A 24,126-nucleotide genomic window follows, 5' to 3' on the forward strand; every position below is an offset into this window, starting at 1 on the left:
GGGCTCATTGGACAAAGAATCATTAAGATATAATAATTATTTCTCGGGCGAGCTCCCGTAGCTCACAGCGTACCTCGGCGCTATTTCTGCGTCGGGGACAACCGTGCTCGTCACGGATCTGGGGTACACGAGTTCGATTCCCGGACCCGCCGTATTTTCTCAGAGTGTCTTCCCCTACTCTACATCCCATTCAACCTGTTTCCAGAAAAGCGATAAACGCTAAAAAAAAAAGTAAAAAAAAAAGAAAAAAAAAATTATTTCTCCATTAGAGAGATCAAACATACAGTTTATGTGTAAAAAAAAATGCAGCAAATAAAATCACAAATATAACATCACATGTTTCTTGGAATCAGACTATAGTAAGGGTATTGGTTGTATTGGTGCAACCCCAGCCTTGGATAATAGGAATGTCTCAAAACAAGTCAAAACAAGACATAATAGGAATAATTCTATATCCACGTTAAAGGTGCTATAGATAACATTCAGCCACTAGTCATGTATCTAGTGAGGTGACTTCCACATGGGCCAATGGGAAGTAAGGAGGGGGATACATGCACGTAACATGTAAACAACAACATTCATTTTGGACCTGCCAAAACGTTTGAAATGATAAATGAATTAATCAAAGATTTTTGGGGGGGAGCAATGCTTTTATTCCGTACCTTTATAAACGCTCTGTGGATTTATTATTATATTTTTTTGATGATTACTCTACGTGAAAATGTTATCTATAGCACCTTTAAAATGTAGTTACACTGTAACACATTGGCACCTTTATAAACACTCCGTGGATATATTATAATATATTTTTTAAGGATTACTCTACTTCACGTTATCTATAGCACCTTTCAAATGTAGTTACACTGTAACACATTGGCACGTGGTCGTAGACCTTCGTCAGTCACTCACATCTCCCAGACAATCCTCTTGCCGACCGATCACCTCCAGCTGCACCCGTTTGTTCTGCGACTTCCTCTCCCTGGGCTTCTCCTCCCCCTCCTCCTTCCCGGTGTGGGCGTACCAGGGCCTGAAGTCTGCGCTATCGCCCACCCTGCCGCCCCACCCCCCCTTGCGGAACCCGCCCCTGCCGGCTCGGACCAACCCCCAGCCCTGCGGCAGGACCTCTGGCTCCGCTTCCTCCTGCACCCCCCGGGTCTGGTCCAGCTCCTTGGCGCTCAGGGCGGGCATGCGGACGGGCACCGTGTTGCCGAACTTGGAGTAGTCCACGGAGTAGCGGCCGTCCTCCTCCGTCATGATGGAGACGAAGCGCCGGCCCCAGAGGATCTCGTCGGGCGTGTAGGACGTCCGTGCCTGCATGGTGATCCCTGTGGTCTCCACCACACCTGTCAATCATACCATACCTGTCAATCATACCACACATGGTGATCCCCGTGGCCTCCACCACACCTGTCAATCAACCCAGTTCACATTAGTCATGTCTCCACTCAGAAACCTCTTTTTTATGGTTAACTCCTCTTGGAGGCGTGACTTTGACTATACAGGTTGTTATTTATGGTTAACTCCTCTTGGAGGCGTGACTTTGACTATACAGGTTGTTCTGTATCGTTAGTGGCTTAGCTTGGCATCACTACTGCACTATCTCGCGTACGTGCACGCGTACTGAATAAACCACAAATGTACCTCTAATACCAGTATTAGTCTGACCACACCCCTCATCAGCTTACCTTCATAAGCAGGTGTGTGGTCACCTGCTCTCCTCCTTCTCGCTTTCACCACAAGGAAGAGGTGCCTCGGTAGATCCCCACACTTGACACCATGATGGAAGAAATTGGATTAGGAACAGCTTGGGAAACAAGGATACGTTGACATCATATCTTTATTTTCTCTCTCACTATTTTCGAGAAAATACGGCGATATTGTCTTCGTACTGGAGTGTCTAGAAGATGATGATCATTCTAAAAACCCTCCACCGGTTTTCGTATTGGGAGCACGCCGCTGCATGCTTCTCAACTGCAGTTCCTTGCTGTGTTTGTTGGGGTGAAACCTGTCAGGCCACAGCTGAACTGTCGGACATGCCGCTGTTGTGAGGAGCGGTGCGTTCCAGGTTGGGTGAGTAGTGTTTGCTGGCGGGCTCCACTTGTCTGTTAGTGCTATGGGGGCTACTTGACAAAGTTTATGGAAACCGGCCCCAGGCTAGGGTCCTTTGTTTAGCCGCCTAGGCGACAGGAGACCTTGGTCTGAAGACCATTATAGTTTTAACTAGTGGGCCGCGACCATTGACACTGGTGATCCCTGTGTGTTCTGGACGAGTGGATTCTCTCTGTCACCGTGTTAAGACCCCATCTTTCATATCCAAATGAGAGTATTCCTTCACGAGGGGATATGTGCATGTAATGTGCGATAGCGGCAGATTCATGTTCGAAGTCAGCTACACAGGCCAGTTGGTACTGTGCTGATTCCGCCGGATGTTCACCGTTGTGAAGCGGTGTTGACGTCTTGTTTTCTCTTTTCTCTTAAAAAGTGTGGAGGGGTTCAGAACGGCGGCCTGTCTGGGTGAGTGTTATGTCATTGTTTACATGTTCATAGCTTACGGTTAGCCAGTCAGCTGTTAACTGCTGCGTTAGCCTGCTGGATCGCTGCATGGCCTGCTTAAGGCCTACTGTTAGCCAGTCAGCTGTTAGCTGCGGGGCTAGCATGTCGTGGTCGCTGGGTAAACGTTAGCTTGCTGCTAGGGCCATGGCTGGCGCGGGGTAGCTTAGCTTCTCGCGCGCCGCCGGAGCTCGCTTCTGATCGCCGTTGGCTTGATGCTATTCTGTTGAACGTGCTTTGATTTTAACATGTTTTACACTCTTGACCGCGACGTCATCCTTGACAGGGGATGTTTCGTCGACCCTGCCCTGAGCTTGGACGGGGATTGCGTCAACAAAGAGGACTGTAGCGACTGGTTGGAGCGGCGACGCTGCCCGGATCGAACAACACAGGTCGGCTGTGTTCTACGGTGTCTTGTGACTGCACTTCGCTGATCTGCGTTCCGGGTAGGTACGGGGTTGGCCAGACCTCATAACACGTCTTCTGGTTTTACTTTGCTAAATGTATTGTGAATAACGGTGTTTTTTCCCAAAACGTGTGTTGTCGCAATGCATTTAGGATACGTTGCGGGTTATGTGTGAGCTGTTTTTGTCACTGGCAGTTAGCTTCTCCGTGCAGATCGTGATGTATTGATCTGGTTGTTGTGTGAGAAACATCATGGTGTTTATGTGTACCGTGTACTCACTACTAAGGCAACTAACCTATGAAGCTATGCTTGGTGACAAGTGAGTAAAAGAATGTTCTTTCTCAGACTGTAATGACAATGAACAGTGTGTTCACACATTAACAGGTTTTCCTGTTTTAACTGGCCGTATTGAGGGTAAAATAGGAGGATTGTGTTTTCCCCCCCGGTTCCCTGGGGACTTTATCACCTCCTATCAGACATGTTGTGCATTAATTGTGTCTTTTGTGTGGTAGGGATACGATGTAACTCTTAGCTTGATTGCTGAGGTTGTGCTAAATCTGCTGGAGAAACTTATTTCCTAAAGGGAAATTGGTTTGGTTGCTGTCATGTGTGCTTAGCAAGGCCTGTGGTCGATACTAATCAAGAATGATGTATTCTCTCATTGTGAAAAAAACGGCGTTCCTCTGTTGAGTGTTTTTGCCATTTTTTGTAGGTGATGATGGGTTGTGTGTGTCATGTGACCTACAACTGGGTTGTACTGGCCACAGAAGCACATGTGTATGTTGGACCGGGGTTCTTAGAGCCCTCTCTATTCTGTGTTTTTCCTTAGTAAAAATCAGATAGCAGGTTAGCTCATGCGCTGTGTGGAGCTGTGAAACGCTTCATAGAGCTGACTATGACTGTGTCATATTCTCTTTTTGTCGTTACGTCGTATCATGGGTGTGGGGTCGTAAAGGGGTGAACTGGTAACCTTTCCTCTCCCCATTGTTCTGTCGGTCAGGGGTACACCCCCTGTCCTTCAAGGTTCCCGTCACGTGGCGGTTCGGCACGTTACGGGGGGGGGGGGGGGGGGGGGGGGGGAGGGAGTTCCTGGTCCCACGGCCTGGTATATTGGGCGTGTGCACCGCAGGAATTCCCCCGCCATAGAGTACGTCACCGTGCGCGTCTCTGTTGGTAGGACTTCCGTGTGCTGTTCAGGTCCATGTGATGGATCTGTTTTCAGGGGGGGTGGTCAGGGCTCCTCCTCACCAAGCGCCTATTCAGGCCTTCTGTGAGTTCGGACTCCTTCTTCCATGTGAGGAAGCCTCCATCAGAGTACAGAGCCTTCCTCCTCAGATTGTCAAAGTGAGTGGACCCTCTAGAAGGGTCCTTTTCTATTGTATGTATATTCGATTCAATTCGTTTGTTGAGTGTGTATGGGTTCAGTGCCTCTTCCCCGGAGGCCCTAAAACCAGTTTTTTACATGGCTCAAGGTGCAATATATTCTTTTCAATCTGTACAGCTCGCGTGGGAAGTCTCTCTGGGGATCCCCGTCTCTTTCCTATGGGAGGGTGGTGGGATGTAAAAATGTGAACATTTTTTACCCCGGCTGTGTAGACTGGGATACATACTGTTGATGCTTCCTTCTTTCTATTCCAGAAGTGTTGGAGTTAGGGAGTGTCACACCCCTCTTGTCGTTCCCCTGGGCGCCTTGGGGATTCAATGGCAGGTCTAAATAGCCTGTTCATTGATGGGGGTGTGTCCCGACGCACGTATAGTGCTAGCTCGCTGTAAACAGGCGATTGACTGGCACGCCTTGGTTGCTTGTGGTTGAAACAGCGTTTTTATAAAGCAACTGAGATGGGGGTTTTTCCTCTTCCGACGACCACATCCCATGACCTGGGTGGGTTGTCGACGGATTCTCGTTCATGTCTGGGGGATGATGACGGGATGGATCTGAACATATGTAGTGGGGTCTCACGCCCTTGGGGTGGGCCACCAGGCGCGGTTCGTCCGAACGTCTGGGTGGCGCCTTCTTTTCATGTTAAGATCAACACGCATATCTGCCCTTCTCCTGGAGTAGGCATGTCGGCGTGGTTAGGGCACGGGACTGGTTCTGGTCACGCTGGTCCAGATCAGTTGAACCCGTTGTCCGCCGGGGATGCAGATCTGCTGTTCTGGTACCCTGAGGGACTTGGGCTTTTTTCAGGGGGAAAAATGCCAGGTCGGTCTGGGTGTCACAGGGTTAAGCGCTATGGAGACCCTGGTTGGGTATGTTTTTACTCAGCACTGTCGTCATGGCTTACAGCCATGCCATTCTGTACGCGCTCGATCTCGTCGGATCTCGGCCGCTACACAGGTTGGTCCTGGTTAGTACTTGGTTGGGAGACCGCCGGGGAATACCAGGTACGGTGTGCTTAGGGGCTGGTTCTCCATTATTTTTCGCTCCTCTCTCACGCATGGCGAAGAGGGGCCTGTGGGGGTGGTTTTTTGACCTCCTCTGGTGACCCTGTGCTTCCCGTACCGCCAGGCCCGGTCCGAAGTGATGTTTGCGACCCGTAGGCCTGGGTTAACCCTTTTTGGAAACTGAAACACTTGTACTGCGGTATAGCCGGTGTATACCCGCAGGTGTGTTTTGGAGTTTTTTCTTGAGGGGTTATAGGAACAACCACCGCATTGGGTAACACCAAGGTGGTTGATTCCCTGGTGTGTTGGAGCAGTGTCAACTCCCGGGTTCACCGTTTGAGGGTGCCCCTGCACGTTCATGACGTCTGCCAATCGTGTCAGCCTTCTCTGCCTCGACCCCTCTGGGTGGGGGTTGTTAAATGGAGGCTTGGTCATGCAACACCGCCAGCTTACGCTCCTTCCGCCGGGGCGGCTGTGTTCAGCTGTCCCCTCTGGCGCCTGTCTCGTCCGCAGTCTCCAGGCTAGGGTTAACAGCCTGTTGCCTGGTTTTTCCCCGGTGCGCTGCCTGCTTCCGTTGGTTAACCTTTTTGTGTGCTTACGGCCATGCTGACTGCCTGTTCTGCAGGGTCAGTGTGCCAGGCGGTGTACTATTGGGGGGACGGGGCCCGCTCGGCTTACGGCCATACCGACCTGAACACGCCCGATCTCGTCCGATCTCGGAAGCTAAGCAGGTTCTGGCCTGGTTAGTACTTGGATGGGATTCCGCCTGGGAATACCAGGTGCAGTAACTGAGGGGCCTTTGTCCGAATACGCTGGCGATGTGGGGGGCGGGGCACTGCGTGCCCACCTGGTGGGGTCTTGATGCTGGCATCATGGACTTCTCCGGGCCCCCATTCCAGGGAGTCCAGTCCTTTTGGTGGGTCTGGGTCTTCCTTCGCGCTCCGGTGCTGCGGCCTTGCCACGGGGTTGGGTTTGCCCTTGGCCCCGTGATTCTGGGGGCAGTAACGAGGTTGTTCCTCCGTTCGTTCCCGGGTGGCATGCGGGTTGTGCGTGTGTGTAGTCGTGGGGTCAAGCCACGGTCTGCTCACCCTGTGCGTTAAGTTGCTTGAGTGCCTCTTCGCACGGTCGGGTCCGTCGCCTTCCCGTGAAGCCTCTAATAGGGGGGATACCCTCCATTAGGGGGGGTCGGGGGGGCTCGGCCCTCCCTGTTCTGATGGTTTTGGGGGGCTGTCAGCGGGGTGTATTTGTCAGCCAAGTGGCTCCGCTTGGCCTCCCTTGTGCAGTAGTGATGCCAAGCTAAGCCACTAACGATACAGAACGTTAGGTTATGACTATAACCAAGTTCTGTTAGTTAGGGGCGATGCTTGGCATCAGACGACCGCTGCAGCCCTTGTCCTCACCTTGTGGTGAAAGCTTGGGAAGGAGGAGAGCAGGTGACCACACACCTGCTTATGAAGGTAAGCTGATGAGGGGTGTGGTCAGACTAATACTGGTATTAGAGGTACATTTGTGGTTTATTCAGTACGCGTGCACGTACGCGAGATAGTGCAGTAGTGATGCCAAGCATCGCCCCTAACTAACAGAACTTGGTTATAGTCATAACCTAACGTTATTCATGGTTAACTCCTCTTGGAGGCATGACTTTGACTATACAGATTGTTATTTATGGTTAACTCCATAACTGTACACAGTAAATTTCACAAACTGAGTAAAATGTACTCAGTTTGAGTAAAATTTACTCTGCGAAATTTACTGTACTCAGTTTGAGTATAATTTACTCTCTGCGAAATTTACTGTGTAGAGATGCTGCTTAGATATTTTCAGTAGTTTATTGAACAATTTGGTGGAAAAGAATAAACATTTATACAAATTGTTATTCAATTTTGAATTTTGAAAGGGTTTAAAATACATCTGGAGGGGGTCTTTACGTCTGTAGTCAAAGCTAATGGTCAACAGTTCTCATTGTGCACCAGCCAGTAGACACAATGTGAGTGCATTTACTCCTTTTCTACTGATGTGTCATTTATGTATATCTGTATATATCTGTATAACTGTATATATCGCCCACTCCTTAATCCAGAGTCTAGCTTTAAAAGGAACATGCGAACATTATGGGAAATGTGCTTACCGTCTTCTCCAGAGTCAGACAAGCAGATAGATACCAATCTCCTCTCTGTGCGTTAAGTAGCACAAATTAATGGAAGCAGATACGGAAAAGCTAGCCTCTCCCAGAGTCTTAAGCTAGGCTAATGGTCAGTGTAAGAGCCAATTTACATGGTTGTAGTGCCATGTGTTATATTGTATGCGTTTGTTTTGTTTATGTATTTATGTTGAGTTCTGCCTGTATACATTGTGCCTGCCAGCCTGCCAAATTGGGTTTGTGGCATCAGTTCCCGTTGCTCACCAGTAGGTGACATACGTAGCTACTTAACTCTTTCAGTGCCACGCCTGGTTTTCCGTTTTACCGCTTGAATGCCACCATCGGCGCCAATGTTAACGTTAATATCGCCTAATCTATGTTTTAAATTATGGCTATGTGTCTAATCTGCCCATCGCATTATCAAAGACTATTTTCCAGTCAGTGCTGTGAAGGCAGATTGTTTTTTTATCGCGTCGTTTCCGTTTCAGAGCAGTTAGAAAAGCCCCCGTTTTGATATAAAAAACAGCTCATTCTGGAGCATTCTATGAAAATCGTCTTTTAGTGGAATATTCCACAACGTTGATATTCGTCTGCCTTTTTATGAATCGTTTTCAAATAAACGCTAGATGATCAATATTATACGTGCACGCAAGCACATTACGGCCGCGCACTGATAATCGCTCCGTTGATTTCCTCACAGACTTTTACAGTGAAACCGAAAGAAGACATTTCACAAAACAGCTTATAACTTCATCAAACTTACTCCGATTATCCTACCACTGATAACATAGAGTCCGTACCTGACATCAGATGGTATCCAACTGGTATATTCCAATTCCTGATCACCATTCGAAAAAATCGATACGTGTATGGATCCAACGCGACACTGTAGATCTCCATGATCCGTGGGGATCTGAGGCTCCAGAATGAACTGTGGTAACCCCGGCTGGATCAGTGAACTGGAAAATGTGGAGTACCGGATTTTTTTCCCCATTCATTTTCATTGAGTCCATTCCAAAATCACTTATGTCATCTGGGAGACGACAGGGGGCGCTTTTTTCCACAGTGATCACCGGCGCAGCTCGGCTATACTCGGGTAGGCTCGGGTGATGCAATAATTTTTCAGATCGCAAAAAAATAATAATAATAATAATTCCGAGAAATCTCGTGAGTGGCACGCAACCACCTATAAAAAAACCAGAGAAATCTCGTGAGTGGCACTGAAAGAGTTAATGGGTAACGGGACTGATGACAGCAGGTGCGTTTGGTTACCGGCAGAGCCTAACAGTTTTTGACCGTCGTCACGTCACGTCGACACGGCACGTTGTTTGGTTATCGTTTTGTTTGTAGTGTATAGTGTTTGTTTGTTCATATTAGCATTTACTCATATCACAGGCAAATTGTGCTTTCGGTAATTATGAGGTAAATAAACCCAGTTGGGGTGTTTGTTATTGGAACGGACCTTGTGGACATTCATTCTTTCACCAGACGAGTACCCAGCATGAGCAACAGACGCGTCCCTTACAGTCAGTATCCGCTTCCATACATTTGTGCTAAGCTAGGTTCGCTTGCAGCCGGATAGCTTTCTACTGAACGCACAGAGACAAGAAGATTTCCTCTCTGAGTCCGGAAAAGACGGTAAGCACGTTTCCCCATAATATTGGCGGCGTGTTACTTTAAATTATGTTTTGTATGTTTCTCAAAGGAATACCTGCACGGGTAGGTTGTGTCCTTTACAGCATTCCCACAGAAATTGCAAAATTAAATGCAAGGACTTTCAAGTACTTTTTTAATGGCATTTAAAAGGATACAATTCACTTTTAAATGCTGTTTTTATTTTTATTTTTTTATAAAACTGATCTAATATTGATTTTTTAAATATCCGTTTCAGTGGATCCATGTGTAGCCATGTTAAACGTATTGTCTAGAGAAATTTCCGACAATCAATTACACTTAAATAAATTCAATTACTTGATTCAGAACAATTTTATCATGGATGAACAAAACGGTTGAATGCGAATGGTTGATTTGAATTTCAAGGACGTTTTAAGCACCTTGTTAAAAGAATTAGCTGTTTTCAAGGAATTCCAGGCCTCCAGGACTTTTTTTGGTAAAAAATCAAGCACTTTAAGCACTTCAAGGACCTTTTACCTTCCAGGATGACGATGATCTCCAGGTCCTCGGAGCTCAGGGAGTGGGCGGAGAGCTCGTACAGGGGGCTGCCCCTCCCGATGGTGTGGCTGATGATGAGCGGCGACACGAGGAAGATGCCGTTGCTCCTCAGGGGGTTCTCCACCTGGATATCCAGCTGACACACAGGGATCACCTCGCCCTCGCTCGTCACCGTCCTGCGGATCACCTGTCCGGGACACAGACCACCGCAGCAGGGGTTGAGTGTTAGGGATGCACCGATCCGACTTTTTCAGTCTAGGGCTGAACGATTAATCGATTTGATTGAATTCGATTTGATTGAATTTGAATTCATGATTTAGGACGATTTTCACAACAAAAGAAAAAAAATATATATATATATTTTTTTTTAAGAGTCACCTTTTATTTTACAAAAAGTGATGTTTGGTGAAAGTTAGATTTGCACTTTATTAAATTCATTCTTGTTTGATGATCAAGAGGCACCTTTTAAGTGAAGTTTGGTGAAAAAGCTAGTTATTGCACTATTAATCCCAATAGGGACATTCATCTTTGTTTGATCAAGAGTAACCTTTTATATATATATATATATATAATATTTTATTTTAATAATTTTCCTTGGCGTTTCTAGTTTTTAAGATAAGTAAATCGGATGTGGTGTGAAAAAATCTGAGATTTAATTTTTAGGCCATATCGCCCAGCCCTATTTCAGTCCCGATACCGATACCTGGGCTTTGGGTATCGGTCCGATACCGAGTACCGATCCGATACCCATTGTTCAATTAATAAACTGTATGCCTCACTGTGTGGAAGAGACTGGGATCATTATTTTGTGCAAGGCAACATCAGGCTTGACTTAAAACATTACTTTCCTAACTTAGTGAAACAAAATGTAACAAATTAACACATAGATATAAATGTACTGAATTGTTATTTATTATAAAAATTATAAAAAAGAAAAAGGAAAAAAAACGATAAAAAAATGATATATAAAAAAAGATAAAGAATCATTTTCTCCTATACCCGATATAGCTATTTGAGTCATATCGGGGCCGATATCTGATATCAATATCGGATCGGTGCAGAGACGGCGGCACAGAGGATCCGTGACATCTCCTCTACCATCTTTATGACAATGGGGGAAATTCAGTGACCTTTAAGAGATCAAGAGAATGTTTACATGTGTAGAGATATATAGATAATGTACTGTATGTTTCTATAGCACCATCTAGTGGCTGAATGTTATCTATAGCACCATCTAGTCTAGTGGCTGAATGTTATCTATAGCAGTGTTTCTCAACTGGTGGGTCACGACCCAAAAGTGGGTCGCGGGGCCATTTTGAGTGGGTCACGGAGTGTGTAATTTTTTGGTCCAGCTGAAGACAAAGCAGAGGAACAGATTGGACATTGAGCATGACCTCAGAGTTGCTTTGTCTACCATCACCCCATATTTTGATCACGCTCTTCCTCACCTGGAGCTGCACCGTGGCAGAGCTGATCACGCTCTTCCTCACCTGGAGCTGCACCGTGGCAGAGATGATCACGCTTTTCCTCACCTGGAGCTGCACCGTGGTGGAGATGATCACGCTCGCCTCTTCCTCACCTGGAGCTAGATGATCACGCTCTTCCTCACCTGGAGCTGCACCGTGGTGGAGATGATCACGCTCTTCCTCACCTGGAGCTAGATGATCACGCTCTTCCTCACCTGGAGCTGCACCGTGGTGGAGATGATCACGCTCTTCCTCACCTGGAGCTAGATGATCACGCTCTTCCTCACCTGGAGCTGCACCGTGGTGGAGATGATCATGCTCTTCCTCACCTGGAGCTAGATGATCACGCTCTTCCTCACCTGGAGCTAGATGATCACGCTCTTCCTCACCTGGAGCTGCACCGTGGCAGAGATGATCATGCTCTTCCTCAGGTCCCCCAGGCGGAACATGAAGGTGGGCCGTCCGCTGCGCGGGGCGATGACGGCGTTGCGTGAGAAGATGAGGGTCTCCGCGCGCCGGTTGGCCTGAGCCGTCTTCATGAAGACGCAGCCCAGCATCACGGCGTTGACGATCAGGCCCAGGATGTTCTGCACGATCAGCACCATGATGGCCAGCGGACACTCCTCCGTGACCATGCGGCCGCCGAACCCTATCGTCACCTGGGGGACAGACTTCAGACGGTTAACCCTTTCACTACCACACTACATACGGTTAACCCTTTCACTACCACTACAGAAGGTTAACCCTTTCACTACCACACTACAGAAGGTTAACCCTTTCACTACCACACTACAGAAGGTTAACCCTTTCACAACCACACTACAGAAGGTTAACCTTTCACTACCACACTACAGACAGTTAACACCAAAGAATTATTGATGAATGAATTTATCATTTATAAAATGTTTGCAGGTCCAAAATGTATGTTGTTGTTTACATGTTGCAGGCATGTATCCCCTCCCTACTTCCCATTTCCCCCAAGTGGAAAGCACCTGATTGGATAAATGACATGCTGGTGCTCCAGTGCGACATCTAGTGGCTGAATGTTATCTATAGCACCATCTAGCGGCTGAATGTTATCTATAGCACCATCTAGTGGCTGAATGTTATCTATAGCACCATCTAGTGCAGGGGTCTCAAACTCGCGGCCCGCGTGATATTTTGCGGCCCCCTACTGGACATCAAAGTTTAGTGTTAATGCGGCCCGCGCGCAACTGTTTGCCAAGTCGTTGCGCGAGAGTTGGACGTTTTATTTATTTTATTGTAGGCTACCATAGCGCAGGCTCATGACAGCAACGTTATGTTAGTGACTTGGTTGAAACGTGATTCCGGAGTGATATCAAGTAAAGTGGAAGCAAATGCATGCTCGCTGCCTAAATATTAAAGGCAACCAACTTGTGTCTAACCACGCCCAACTTGCGTCTAGCCACGCCCCCGCGGCGACGCAGCAGCAGCAGAGCGGAGCTCATTATATGCCAGTAACCGCCCCTTATTCAGTATCCAGAAATAGCTCAATTGGCAAAGCTGCATGGCTGTGGATCCTATAGCTTGTTGCTGGCTAGTTCGATTCCCTTCAATTTTTTTTTTTTTTTTTTTAACGTGCATTCGCATTCTTTCGCCGTTAAGTTTAGGCATAACTTTAAGCATTGTTTCGGAGTTGGTTAAGGTTAGGCATTGTTTCGGAGTTGCTTAAGGTTAGAAGGGTTAAGTTTAGGCGCTGTTAAGGAGCTGGTTAAGGTTAGAGTTTGACTTAGAGAATGGCAATATTTTTTAACGTGCATTCATTTCGCCGGTTAAGTTTAGGCATTGTTTCGGAGTTGGTTAAGGTTAGGCATTGTTTCGGAGTTGCTTAAGGTTAGAAGGGTTAAGTTTAGGCGCTGTTAAGGAGCTGGTTAAGGTTAGAGTTTGACTTAGAGAATGGCAATAGACAGCCTATTTCCGCGCTGCAGCGCGAGGCAATAGACAGCCTATTTCCGCGCTGCCGCTCTCTCGCGCTGCCGTGGTCACATGGGCGTATTGGCCAATCAGAGAAACGCTAAACACAAGTTGGTTGCCTAAAATATTCACGCGTCCGGCTGCACTGCCACTGTCTGTCTGTGTACGAGTCTGGTCCAATCACATACGCGTCCCATCAGCGTTTTTCCCCCTCACCCACAGTCTGCGAATCAGAGGCAGAGTAGGGGAGTAGGGCGGGTCTTCACGGACTGCATGTCGTCTCTCTCTTTCAGTTCAAGTCGGAGCAGAGTTGACAGCGCATCTATTCTACAGTAAACTCGCTCCCAGTTTTATCTCTGTGAAATAAATGTAGCTATTAGCCTATTTTCGCCAGCAGGCAGCCAGCAGAAAAATATGGCATTTTCAAAGATGGTCAGTAAAAGAAAAGTTGACTGCAATTCAAAGGTGAATGGACGGAAAAATATGCATTCATCCTGAGTCCCACCCAGGGGCATAGCTGGAGATTCTGGGCCCCATGAAATAATCAATTTGTGGGCCCCCAATCTATTAAAAAATGTGGGGCCCCCAATCTATAAAAAAATGTGGGGCATTTATTTATTGATGAAAACGCATAATATGGTTTTTACCTATTTTTTTATAATACAGGCAATTATACTTTTGAGTCATCTACATTAACTTACTTTAGGATAATAATAAAACCATATTAATAAAAAGATAATAATAGTGTTCTCTGCCCCCCCCCCCCCCCCCCCCCCCAGTGCTGGGCCCTTGGAATCATCCTAACCTCCTGAAGAACTGTTCATGTTCTGAAATGTTATTGCTAAAGATTGAGAAGATTGGATCAGTTGTACTTTTTTTTTGAATACTTGAAACCCTTTTTTTGTGGAATATTTGATGCGGCCCAGCCTCACCCAGACTCTACCTCCAGCGGCCCCCAGGTAAATTGAGTTTGAGACCCCTGATCTAGTGTCTGAATGTTATCTATATAGCACCTTTAATTATGATTTGGTAATTGTTTGCCCTACACAAGGATTCAATGTCCCTGATGACATCACTGGTGGCCATATTCAAACTCATTTACTCTCAATAAACGTCAAACTAAATCAATGTGTGCGAAACTGTTTCCAGTTTTTGGATGTGCGAGAGAATAAGGTGCATTGTTTTTTTTGGCGAAGTGCCCCTTTATTAAGAGAGCTCACCTGGACCTCGATGGAGAACAGGAAGGCCGAGGTGAAGGAGTGGATGGCGGTGACGCAGGGCACGGGTGCGGGGTCCATGTTGGGGTCGTGGGGCTGCAGGTCGCCGTGGGCGAAGGCCAGGAGCCACCACACCATGGCGAACAACATCCAGGAGCACAGGAAGGCGGAGGTGAAGATCAGCAGGGAGTGCTGCCACTTCAGGTCCACCATGGTGGTGAAGACATCCTGCAGGAAGCGGCCCTGCAGGGGGCGCCAGAGAGACCTGCTGTTTAACCCTTTCACTGCCACACTACAGAAGGTTAACCCTTTACTATCACACTACCGATGGTTACCGTCGGTAGTGTGATAGTAAAGGGTTAACCTTCTGTAGTGTGGCAGTGAAAGGGTTAACCTGCTGTTGTGTGGCAGTGAAAGGGTTCATCTTCTGTGTATTGTTGCAGTGAAAGGGTTAATCGTTTGGTAGTGCGGCAGTGAAAGGGTTAACAAGGAACGCTCCGCCGAGACGCGCGGGGGGCGACTGGTAAAACCGGAGGTTCCCGGTTCGATTCCCGGGCAACGCGTCGAAGTGTCCTTGAGCAAGACACTTAACCCCTAATTGCTCCCGATGAGCAGGTTGGCACCTTGCATTGGTCGCCTCCGCGCTGTTGGTGTGTGAATGTGTGAGTGAACGGGTCAAATGTGAGGAACAAAATTGTAAAGCGCTTTGGATAAAAGCTGCTATATAAATGCACCAATTATTTATTTACATAAAGCTGCTCTATTCTGACCATAATCTCATGTACAAATGAATTTGATACGGGAGTTATTGAGTTGGAATGTGTGGGTGTCTGTGTAGTGTTGAGGTCTAAGCCAGACCTGGGCATTGTACGGCCCGCGGCCCGGACACGGCCCGCGGGATGATTCTGACCGGCCCACGAAAGATTACATGATAATAAAAAAATAAAAATAAAAGAAAATATATATATATATTTTCTTTTATTTTTATTTTTTTATTATCATGTAATCTTTCGCGGGCCGGTCAGAATCATCCCGCGGGCCGTGTCCGGGCCGCGGGCCGTACAATGCCCAGGTCTGGCTTAGACCTCAACACTACATGAAAAGAAAAAACGTAAAATTTATATATATATATATATATATATATACATTTTACGTTTTTTCTTTTCATGCCAACGTTCACACGCACAATATACGCTTACCTAGGATTTGACTTGATTCAACAACAAAGCAGTCAGGGCAATGGCAAGCCGAAAACTGTCGTGTGTGGGTTTTTTTCACAACTGAGGTAGGTAGATAAAAAAAAATTTATTTGCAATTAATTTCAAGGCAACTAGGCAGCAACAATCTCGAACACATGAAAACCCTGAAAGAAGTCAAACCATCAGCTGATCACCGGCACAGGTACTCATCCATGTTAGGAGCACTGCATGATGAATTTTCAAGGCGTTTTCAAGATTTCAAAAAGGTTGAGGATGAAATGCAGCTGGTTTCCTCTCCCTTTACCTGCAGTGTTGATAGTGCACCCACTGATGTTCAGCTTGAACTCATTGACCTGCAGTCTGATTCACTACTGAAAGAGCACTTTAAGTCAGCATCACTGCTAGAGTTCTACTCTGCTCTCAAGGAGGAGAACTTTCCAAACATGAGGAGACATGCTCAGAAGATGTTGGTTCTCTTTGGCTCCACCTACATATCGCTGCTGTCGGGACAAAACCTCATAACTCCATTTTTTGAAATTTTTTTTATTATATAAATCAACTCCGTAGATCATCCTCCATATGTGTGTGTGGGTTTTACAAAGTTTAAACAATGGGAAAGCATTAAACCGATCATCTGTCTAAACCTCCTAACTCTATTCACCCTCAAATCTGTGTTAGTTTTTTTCATCTGCTGAAAAGTTGGGTTTTTGGAGTTATGAGGTTTTGTCCCGACAGCAGCGATATGTGAACAGACATTCTCAGTCATGACGTTTACCAAGTCCAGGTACAGATCCTCTCTCACTGATGAACATCTGGCAGCTGTGCTTCGCATCTCCACCTCAGACATGCAACCTGACTTTGATGGACTTGTTAAAGCTCAACAGAGACTGGATTTCTCACACTGAATGAAAAAAAAAAAAAAAACTGAAGAACACTAAAATGTGGAAATATAACAAGTGAAATGGGACACTTGATATTTTTTTTTCTTTTTTTTGCACAGTTCTGAAAACATTAAATGTTTAATATAGGCATGTAAAGTAAAAAAGGCTACAAAACTAGGACACTTTTCTTTACACAGTTCAGTGACATGTCTTGTTTATTTTGGCTATAAGATGATGTGATGTCTTTAGAAAGCTAAGAAAATCCTTGTTTCAATAGTATATGAAACTCAAAATAATAACTTTATTTGTATAGCACTTTTTCATACATGCCCTTTGTTATTAATGTTTCACATTTTGTTTATCATTTTGGAAATAAATTCTATTTGAATAAATTATATTTTTGAAAGCTAACCTCACCTTTTAATTGCCAAATAATAACATACACTCTTACCAGGGGTCAAAACAATGCCATTTACTGCTTTTTATATAGAAATAAAATGTATATTATGCATAATTGAGTTTGGAATTTTGGCCCGGCCCTCCAACATATTTTCAGTTGCTCATTCGGCCCCCCGGGAAAAATAATTGCCCACCCCTGGTCTAAGCACTCACCCACTACTGCAGAGTCTACACCCTCTCCAGACCGACAGGGGAGGTGTGTGGTAGTCTACACCCTCTCCAGACCAACAGGGGAGGCGTGTGGTAGTCTACACCCTCTCCAGACCGACAGGGGAGGCGTGTGGTAGTCTACACCCTCTCCAGACCGACAGGGGAGGCGTGTGGTAGTCTACACCCTCTCCAGACCAACAGGGGAGGTGTGTGGTAGTCTACACCCTCTCCAGACCAACAGGGGAGGCGTGTGGTAGTCTACACCCTCTCCAGACCAACAGGGGAGGCGTGTGGTAGTCTACAGCCTCTCCAGACCGACAGGGGAGGCGTCTACACCCTCCCCAGACCGACAGTAGGGCATCGCAACAACCAGAAGGGGTAATGACTCAATGGACCTGTCTCAAACCCTGCCCCTTTTCTTGATCCTCCAATCACAGCTGTCGCTTACCTCGGACAAACTTGGTTTGTCCGAGGTAAGCGACAGTTGTGATTGGAGGATCAAGAAAAGAGGGCAGGGTTTGAGACAGGTCCATTGAAAGGTTAAAAAGGTTGAAAGGCAAAAAAAAGGAGTTGGAATGTGTGATGGAATGATGATGTCATGATGTTATTTCAGGAAGTATAAAGAGGATAGGTGGCACTCCTACCCCAGAGAGTTGAATGATGTTTATTCACTGTGTCCATGGAAATGGTGATGAACGCAGCCATAAAGGTATGGTTTCCTTACGCAGAAAATATGGTCTGTTAACTTTTCTGATGACTATATCACTGGATAACTCCTAAAGGTTCAGACAAGCTTAATATTTGGTTATATATGTGACACTATGTTTACATGCAATTTAAAGTTATTAACTCATTTGGTCGCGGAGGTCAGTTTCTGTTACAGTTTTATAAGGCACTTGGGGCAGAGCTGTTTCAGGCTGTGTGACGTACAGGTAGCTCTGAGTAGCAGTGTGTTTCAGGCTGTGTGATGTACAGGTGTAGAGGCAGCTCTGAGTAGCAGTGTGTTTCAGGCTGTGTGATGTACAGGTGTAGAGGCAGCTCTGTGTAGGAGTGTGTTTCAGGCTGTGTGATGTACAGGCGTAGAGACAGCTCTGTGTAGCAGTGTGTTTCAGGCTGTGTGACGTACAGGTGTAGAGGCAGCTCTGTGTAGGAGTGTGTTTCAGGCTGTGTGACGTACAGGTGTAGAGGCAGCTCTGTGTAGGAGTGTGTTTCAGGCTGTGTGACGTAAAGGTGTGGGGAACCCTAGCCCTATTTCTTACTTACCAATGATGATGTTGATCAGTATAATCCTTTCTCAGCACAATCCATGTAGTTTCTCATACTTCCTCATACTAGCTCTGGCTAGTTAGCCAGTAGCCAATCATCAATCAGTCATGTCACACCTGAATTATTGCAATGCTCTGCTAGCTGGTCTTCAAGTCGCAATATCTAACCTCAACGTCCAACCTACCAAGGTCAGCCCATGTCACCCCACTTCCTCAAAGAGCTTCAAGTTTCAAGTTTGTTTATTATATGTCACAACCGAATACAGAATACTTTATATGAAATGATTATTTATGAAAGAGCTGTGTGAGTGTGCTACATACAGTAAAAAAGAAAGTAAGTAAAAAAGTAATTAGGAAGTAAGTAAAAGTAAGTAAAGTCAATATACATATATACAATATACAACACAGAGTAAAATGAGTAACAGTGAGGTACAATGCAGAAATGAGATGTGGTACAAAACTTAGGGTAGGGTGTAAATGAGGTATGGATGTAGTGCAAATCTTTTTAATAATAGATAAATATAAAGTGTGTTAAAGTGAGTAAAGTGAGTGGTAGGTGAGTGTTTGTTTAAAGTGTAGATCATGGGTTGTTACATAGTGTCATTGTCATTGAGCATCCTGATGGCCTGGGGATAGAAGCTCCATTGCAGCAGGAAGCTTCAAGGTTCTTGACCTGGCATTCCATGGTAACAAAGGGAACGGCTCCGTCCTCTGGGTCAACGTTCTCAAACTACACAGCCTACACACCCCTACGCTCCGCATCTCACGGCCACCGCGCGAGACCCACTCCACTTCAGGCACCCAGGGGGCCGTCGAAAACAAAGCAGGCTATTCTCTGTCCTGGTTCCGTGGTGGTGGTGGTTGGAACAAACGTCCCACCACAGTCAGGACAACCGATATTCTTCATATACAGTATAAATATTTCTATTTTATTTTTTTTGTATGTAGTCCCACACCGTAGCTACTTCTTCCACCCTCAGCAATATGTAAAATAAATATAAAGAAAGAAAGGTGTGAGACGATAACTGAATTATATTTGACCTGGAACCAAACTAGTTTGCATTGCATGTTCTATTCTTTTTTATCCACTTTTTTTTCCTCCTATTTTTTCTGTATTTTTCTCCCATCCCAATTTAGTCGTCATGCCAATTCCTCCCTCCCCTTCCTGGTCGTTGCACGCATTTGCCCCCTACTTGCCGGTCTAGGGAGCCCTGAAGTCTATCACATGCTTCCTCCGATACATAGGAGACAGCCAGCAGCCTCTTTTCACCTGACAGCGCGGACTCTCATTGGTCACACTACCTTCACCAGTTCCTTCCCTTGCTGTGCAGGCGCCCTGACTGACCTGTAGGAGTCGCTGTTTACAACGACCAGGATACCACCCACCGGCTTCCCACCCTCTAACACTGCCAATTGTGTTAGTATGATGACCGACCAAGCCGGAGGTACCGCTGACAGCCGGATTCGATACCAGTGTATCTACGGTGGTAGACAGACGCTTAGTCCGCTGCGCTACCCGGCCGCTTGCATGTTCTATTCTATATTCTATTGTAAATAGCTGAATCTTCACTAATGATGAATTTATCTTTATATTTAGGTAATAGGTAGGTATATTAAAAACACTATGTAATGAGTGAAGTCTAAAACGTCTCTACTCTATCAAGCTAGCTATGAGATTCATGCAGACAGTGCTGCTGAGAGTATTGCATGAGTATTATGACTGAGTTATATGTAAACTATGACTGAGTATTATGACTGAGTTATAGGTAAACAATGACTGAGTATTATGACTGAGTTATATGTAAACAATGACTGAAAATGATGACTGAGTTATATGTAAACTATGACTGAGTATTATGACTGAGTTATATGTAAACTATGACTGAGTATTATGACTGAGTTATATGTAAACAATCACTGAATATTATGACTGAGTTATATGTAAACTATGACTGAGTATTATGACTGAGTTATATGTAAACTATGACTGAATATTATGACTGAGTTATATGTAAACTATGACTGAGTATTATGAGTCAGAGCGCGCCCTGCTGGACAAACTGTGATAACAACATTTCAAAATTACCCCAAGCATTTTCTCAGCATTATGTTCTGTAAAAAAGTTTTAATATTGGCACCTATCACTTACATTTACATTTAGTCATTTAGCTGACGCTTTTATCCAAAGCAACTTACAAGTTCTGTACGACAAGTCAGCAGGAAGTAGGGCTGAACGATTAATCGATTTTAAATCGAAATCGCGATTTGAAATGATGCAATTAGAAAATCGCAATTTAAAAAATAATAACATATATATATATATTTAAAAAAAGATTTTTTTTATTTAACCAGGAAGTCCCATTGAGATACAAGATCTCCTTTGCAAGTTGTTGTTATTGTTGTAGGAACAGTTTGGGAGAGGGAGGTAAGGGGTTTTAGATTGTGTGTTGTGAAGTTTAGACTTCAGAGAGCGAGAGTAAAGTACAGAAAAAAAGGTACCGTTGGGTACCAGTATCGATTCTCAGGTAAAAAGAAAAAATGTCAGGCTCGGTCTCCCGAACAGACCCACGCGTAGGCCAGATGCAAACCGCATTTTACAATAACCTCTGTGGGGCTGCTTAATTTCTTTTATTATAATCGCAAATTTAATCACAATCGCAATATCTGTCAGGAAAATCGCAATTAGATTATTTCCCAAAATGGTGCAGCCCGCCAGGAAGGGTACAACTCTTTCAGCTGAGTAACAATGTTCATCAAAGTGTTGAAACTTGGGTGCTGCAGTGTTGAGTGCATAGTAGTAAAGACATATTAGTATAGTAGGAAGAGTGCCTCATAGTAGAAGACAGTATTTATTTAAAACTTTTAATTTCAGATATTGATTGAAGAAGTGTGTTTTTAGTGGACTGCGAAAGATTGGTCGGGTTTCGACTGTCCTAACTGTGGTGGGAAGTTCGTTCCACCATTGTGGAGCGAGGACAGAGAATAGGTGGCTTCTCTTTGATGACCCCCCCGGAGCTCGGATAGGAGTGGGTCTGAGGCGGCCAGAGGATGTAGAGCGGAGGGGTCTTGAGGGTGTGTAGTTAGAGACCATTGACTGGAGGTAGGCGGAAGCTTGGTTCTGTATGAGCCCCTGGAAATGTGCTTCATACAGTAAAAAAAGTAAAAGAGGAATAAAGTCCCAAATATACAATATAGTTTTGGGAATGCCCACCAGGAGCTAGTTTTTGGAAATCCATAACAACTAAACTTTCAAACATATGTAACCTGACAATTCCACTTATGGCAGCACCACTACTCCTAAATGATAAATAACTATTGCCGGCCTCCATACAGCAAAAAATAATCATACTGGCAGGCGTTACAGCAGCCAGAAAACTGATAGCTACAGTATGAGGTGGAAAAAACCTGAGAAACGTACAATGATCAATTGGTCTCTGATACTTTTGGATGTCATTTATATGGAGATCTCTACTTCCCGGGTGATAGGGGTTGGGCAGTCCAGCGTTGAACTATGGGCCTCAGCGGCCGAGAAAGTAAAGACCATGATCTAGCGGCGAGGAGGAGTCGGGGTGCTGATCCTGGGAGGTCCGGGGGTCCTGGGGTGGGGGTGGGAGTGGGGGAGGAAATGTCTTTTGTGGGGTCTGTGATAATATAATTCGATTTTTATGTTCTGTATTTATTATTTGTGTTATTTCTATTGTCATTGTTATTATTATTACTGTATTGTGTTTTGTCTTGTTTCATGTGAAAGAAAAGAAAGAATATTAAAGAAATTTGATTAAAAAAGAAAAAATATATATATACAATATACAACCTAAAGTACAACCTAAGTACAATGAAGTAAAAATGCAGACAATGAGGTACAAAAATGCTACCTTAAAAAAAAATGCAAAATGCAAAAATGAGGTATAAAAGTGTCAACTAAATGTAAATGTCACTGTACCTGTTCCCGTATGTTCTTGTGGGCCACGTTGCAGGCGCCGCTCTTGGTTATGAAGCGCGCCCGCTGACACTTGGGCGTGAAGCGGTCGGGCTCGTTGGTGCTCTCTGCCAGACGGGTCAGTAAGAACCCATCCAGCAGGAGACCCTTCCTGGCCAGCATGTTCGCCGGTGACGCCGAGATCTACTGGCTGAGAAAGAAAGACGGCAAGACAACTTTCATGAGAACTGATTTTTTATTTTATTTTTGATTTAAACTTTATTTACCCAGGCAAGCAATTAAGAACAAATTCTTATATACAAAAGCAGCCTGTCCAAAAAGCAAAGGCCTTTTGAGGGAAGGGGGGTGGGGTGGTTTAACAAAGACAAGGTTAGGCATAAAAAAAAATGTTGTTTCCTGTTGGTTGTCAGTTAAGGCAATTTATTTTATTTTATTTTTTTATTTTATTCTTTCCCACGGCGACTATGGATAGGGAATTTTTTTATTTAATTAAAATGTTCACAACAACATGGATGCATGTACTCTGCCAGCATGTTTAATATCCATAATACTAAAGGTTTGACTAAGATTTCTATGAAACTTTATTAAAAAAAAAAAAGAAAGAAAAATCGTTTTCTTTTTTTTTGTAATTTTTTTTTTAAACTCAGAAAATATATTGGGTCGCACCTAAATCGGCAGGGTCGGTCAGCAACCGGAAACAAACAATATTTTTTGTTATGCCTTATGTACATGCATACAAGTACATGCATACAAGTAAATAAAATACAAAATTACAGTAGCAATAGTATACAAGGACAACAATAAATAAGGGAGAGAGGGAAAAAGAGAAAGGGAAAAAGAGAAAGGAAGAGTGAGAACCAGAGGGAGAGTGAGAACCAGAGGGAGAGAGAGAGAAGAAAGGGGGAGAGGGAGGGAGGTAGGTGAGGGGGCTTAGGGGGAGGCGAGAATAGTCTGAGGGCTATGCGTGCGATTGGGAGGCAATTTGTTACATTTAGTTGATATATTTCTCATACCTCAACACATAAACCGTCGTTTCTTCCACCATGGAGGGAATCTGGGCACTGATTCTAAACATCCTGTACTTGGCTAGCTAGCCTATGCAAACAAATGCTAGCAAAGACACAGACACACACACAGACACACACACAGACACACAGACACACACACACACACACACACACACACACACACACACACACACACACACACACACACACACACACACACACACACACACACACACACACACACACACACACACACACACACACACACACACACACACACACACACACACACACACACACACACACACACACACACACACACACACACACACACACACACACACACACACACACATCACACAACAGCCTACCGTTGAGCCAGACTCGACTCCTACAGTTGCTGTGGATTATTTATCATAATTGATACAATGTTATAGTACATCGTGTTGTTTTACGCACCTGACCAGCTATTAATTGAAGACAAAACGCTGAACCCACGACAGCACCAGCGGCCAGGAGTTATAATAACGTTATATAAATGATGAGGGCGGATGGGGAGACGGTGCGTCGGCGCTGCTATCACAGGCCGTTTTGTAAAAAGGGGGAGAGGGAGGGAGGTAGGTGAGGGGGCTTAGGGGGAGGAGAGAATAGTCTGAGGGCAATGCGTGCGATTGGGAGGCAGTCAGCAGGTGCAACAGTCGGTTAAGATCTGTTGCAGATTTTGTTTAAAAGCAGTGAGCGATGTGAGGGCAGTGAGTTTAAGGGTGTTTTGTAATGTGTTCCAGTCAGATGCAGCAGCAGGTTGGAGAAGACGAACCCTGACACATGGGCTACTTTTCAAGTGAAATAGAATGGAGGCCTTTCACAGACCATTTGTGGAGTTCTCTTTCTTCCAACATGGCTGCCTGTAACCATTGGTACCCAGTTTTGAAAGAAAAATGCCTAATTTCTAAG

At 45.1% G+C, this 24,126-nt stretch overlaps 1 protein-coding gene across 1 annotated transcript; it reads right to left on the reverse strand.

Moving 5' to 3' along the window:
• Window positions 1-897: 897 nt before the first annotated feature.
• Window positions 898-22,327, reverse strand: kcnj11l (potassium inwardly rectifying channel subfamily J member 11, like; the record flags this gene model as incomplete). Its single annotated transcript, XM_084335108.1, has 5 exons — window positions 898-1,343; window positions 9,633-9,840; window positions 11,509-11,778; window positions 14,275-14,514; window positions 22,169-22,327. The coding sequence occupies 5 exons, from the start codon at window positions 22,325-22,327 to the stop codon at window positions 898-900; spliced, it is 1,323 nt and encodes a 440-aa protein (XP_084191234.1).
• Window positions 22,328-24,126: the final 1,799 nt, after the last annotated feature.

Source organism: Notolepis coatsorum (genome assembly GCF_963971535.1).
Source record: "Notolepis coatsorum genome assembly, chromosome: 18".
Classification (NCBI taxonomy): domain Eukaryota; kingdom Metazoa; phylum Chordata; class Actinopteri; order Aulopiformes; family Paralepididae; genus Notolepis; species Notolepis coatsorum.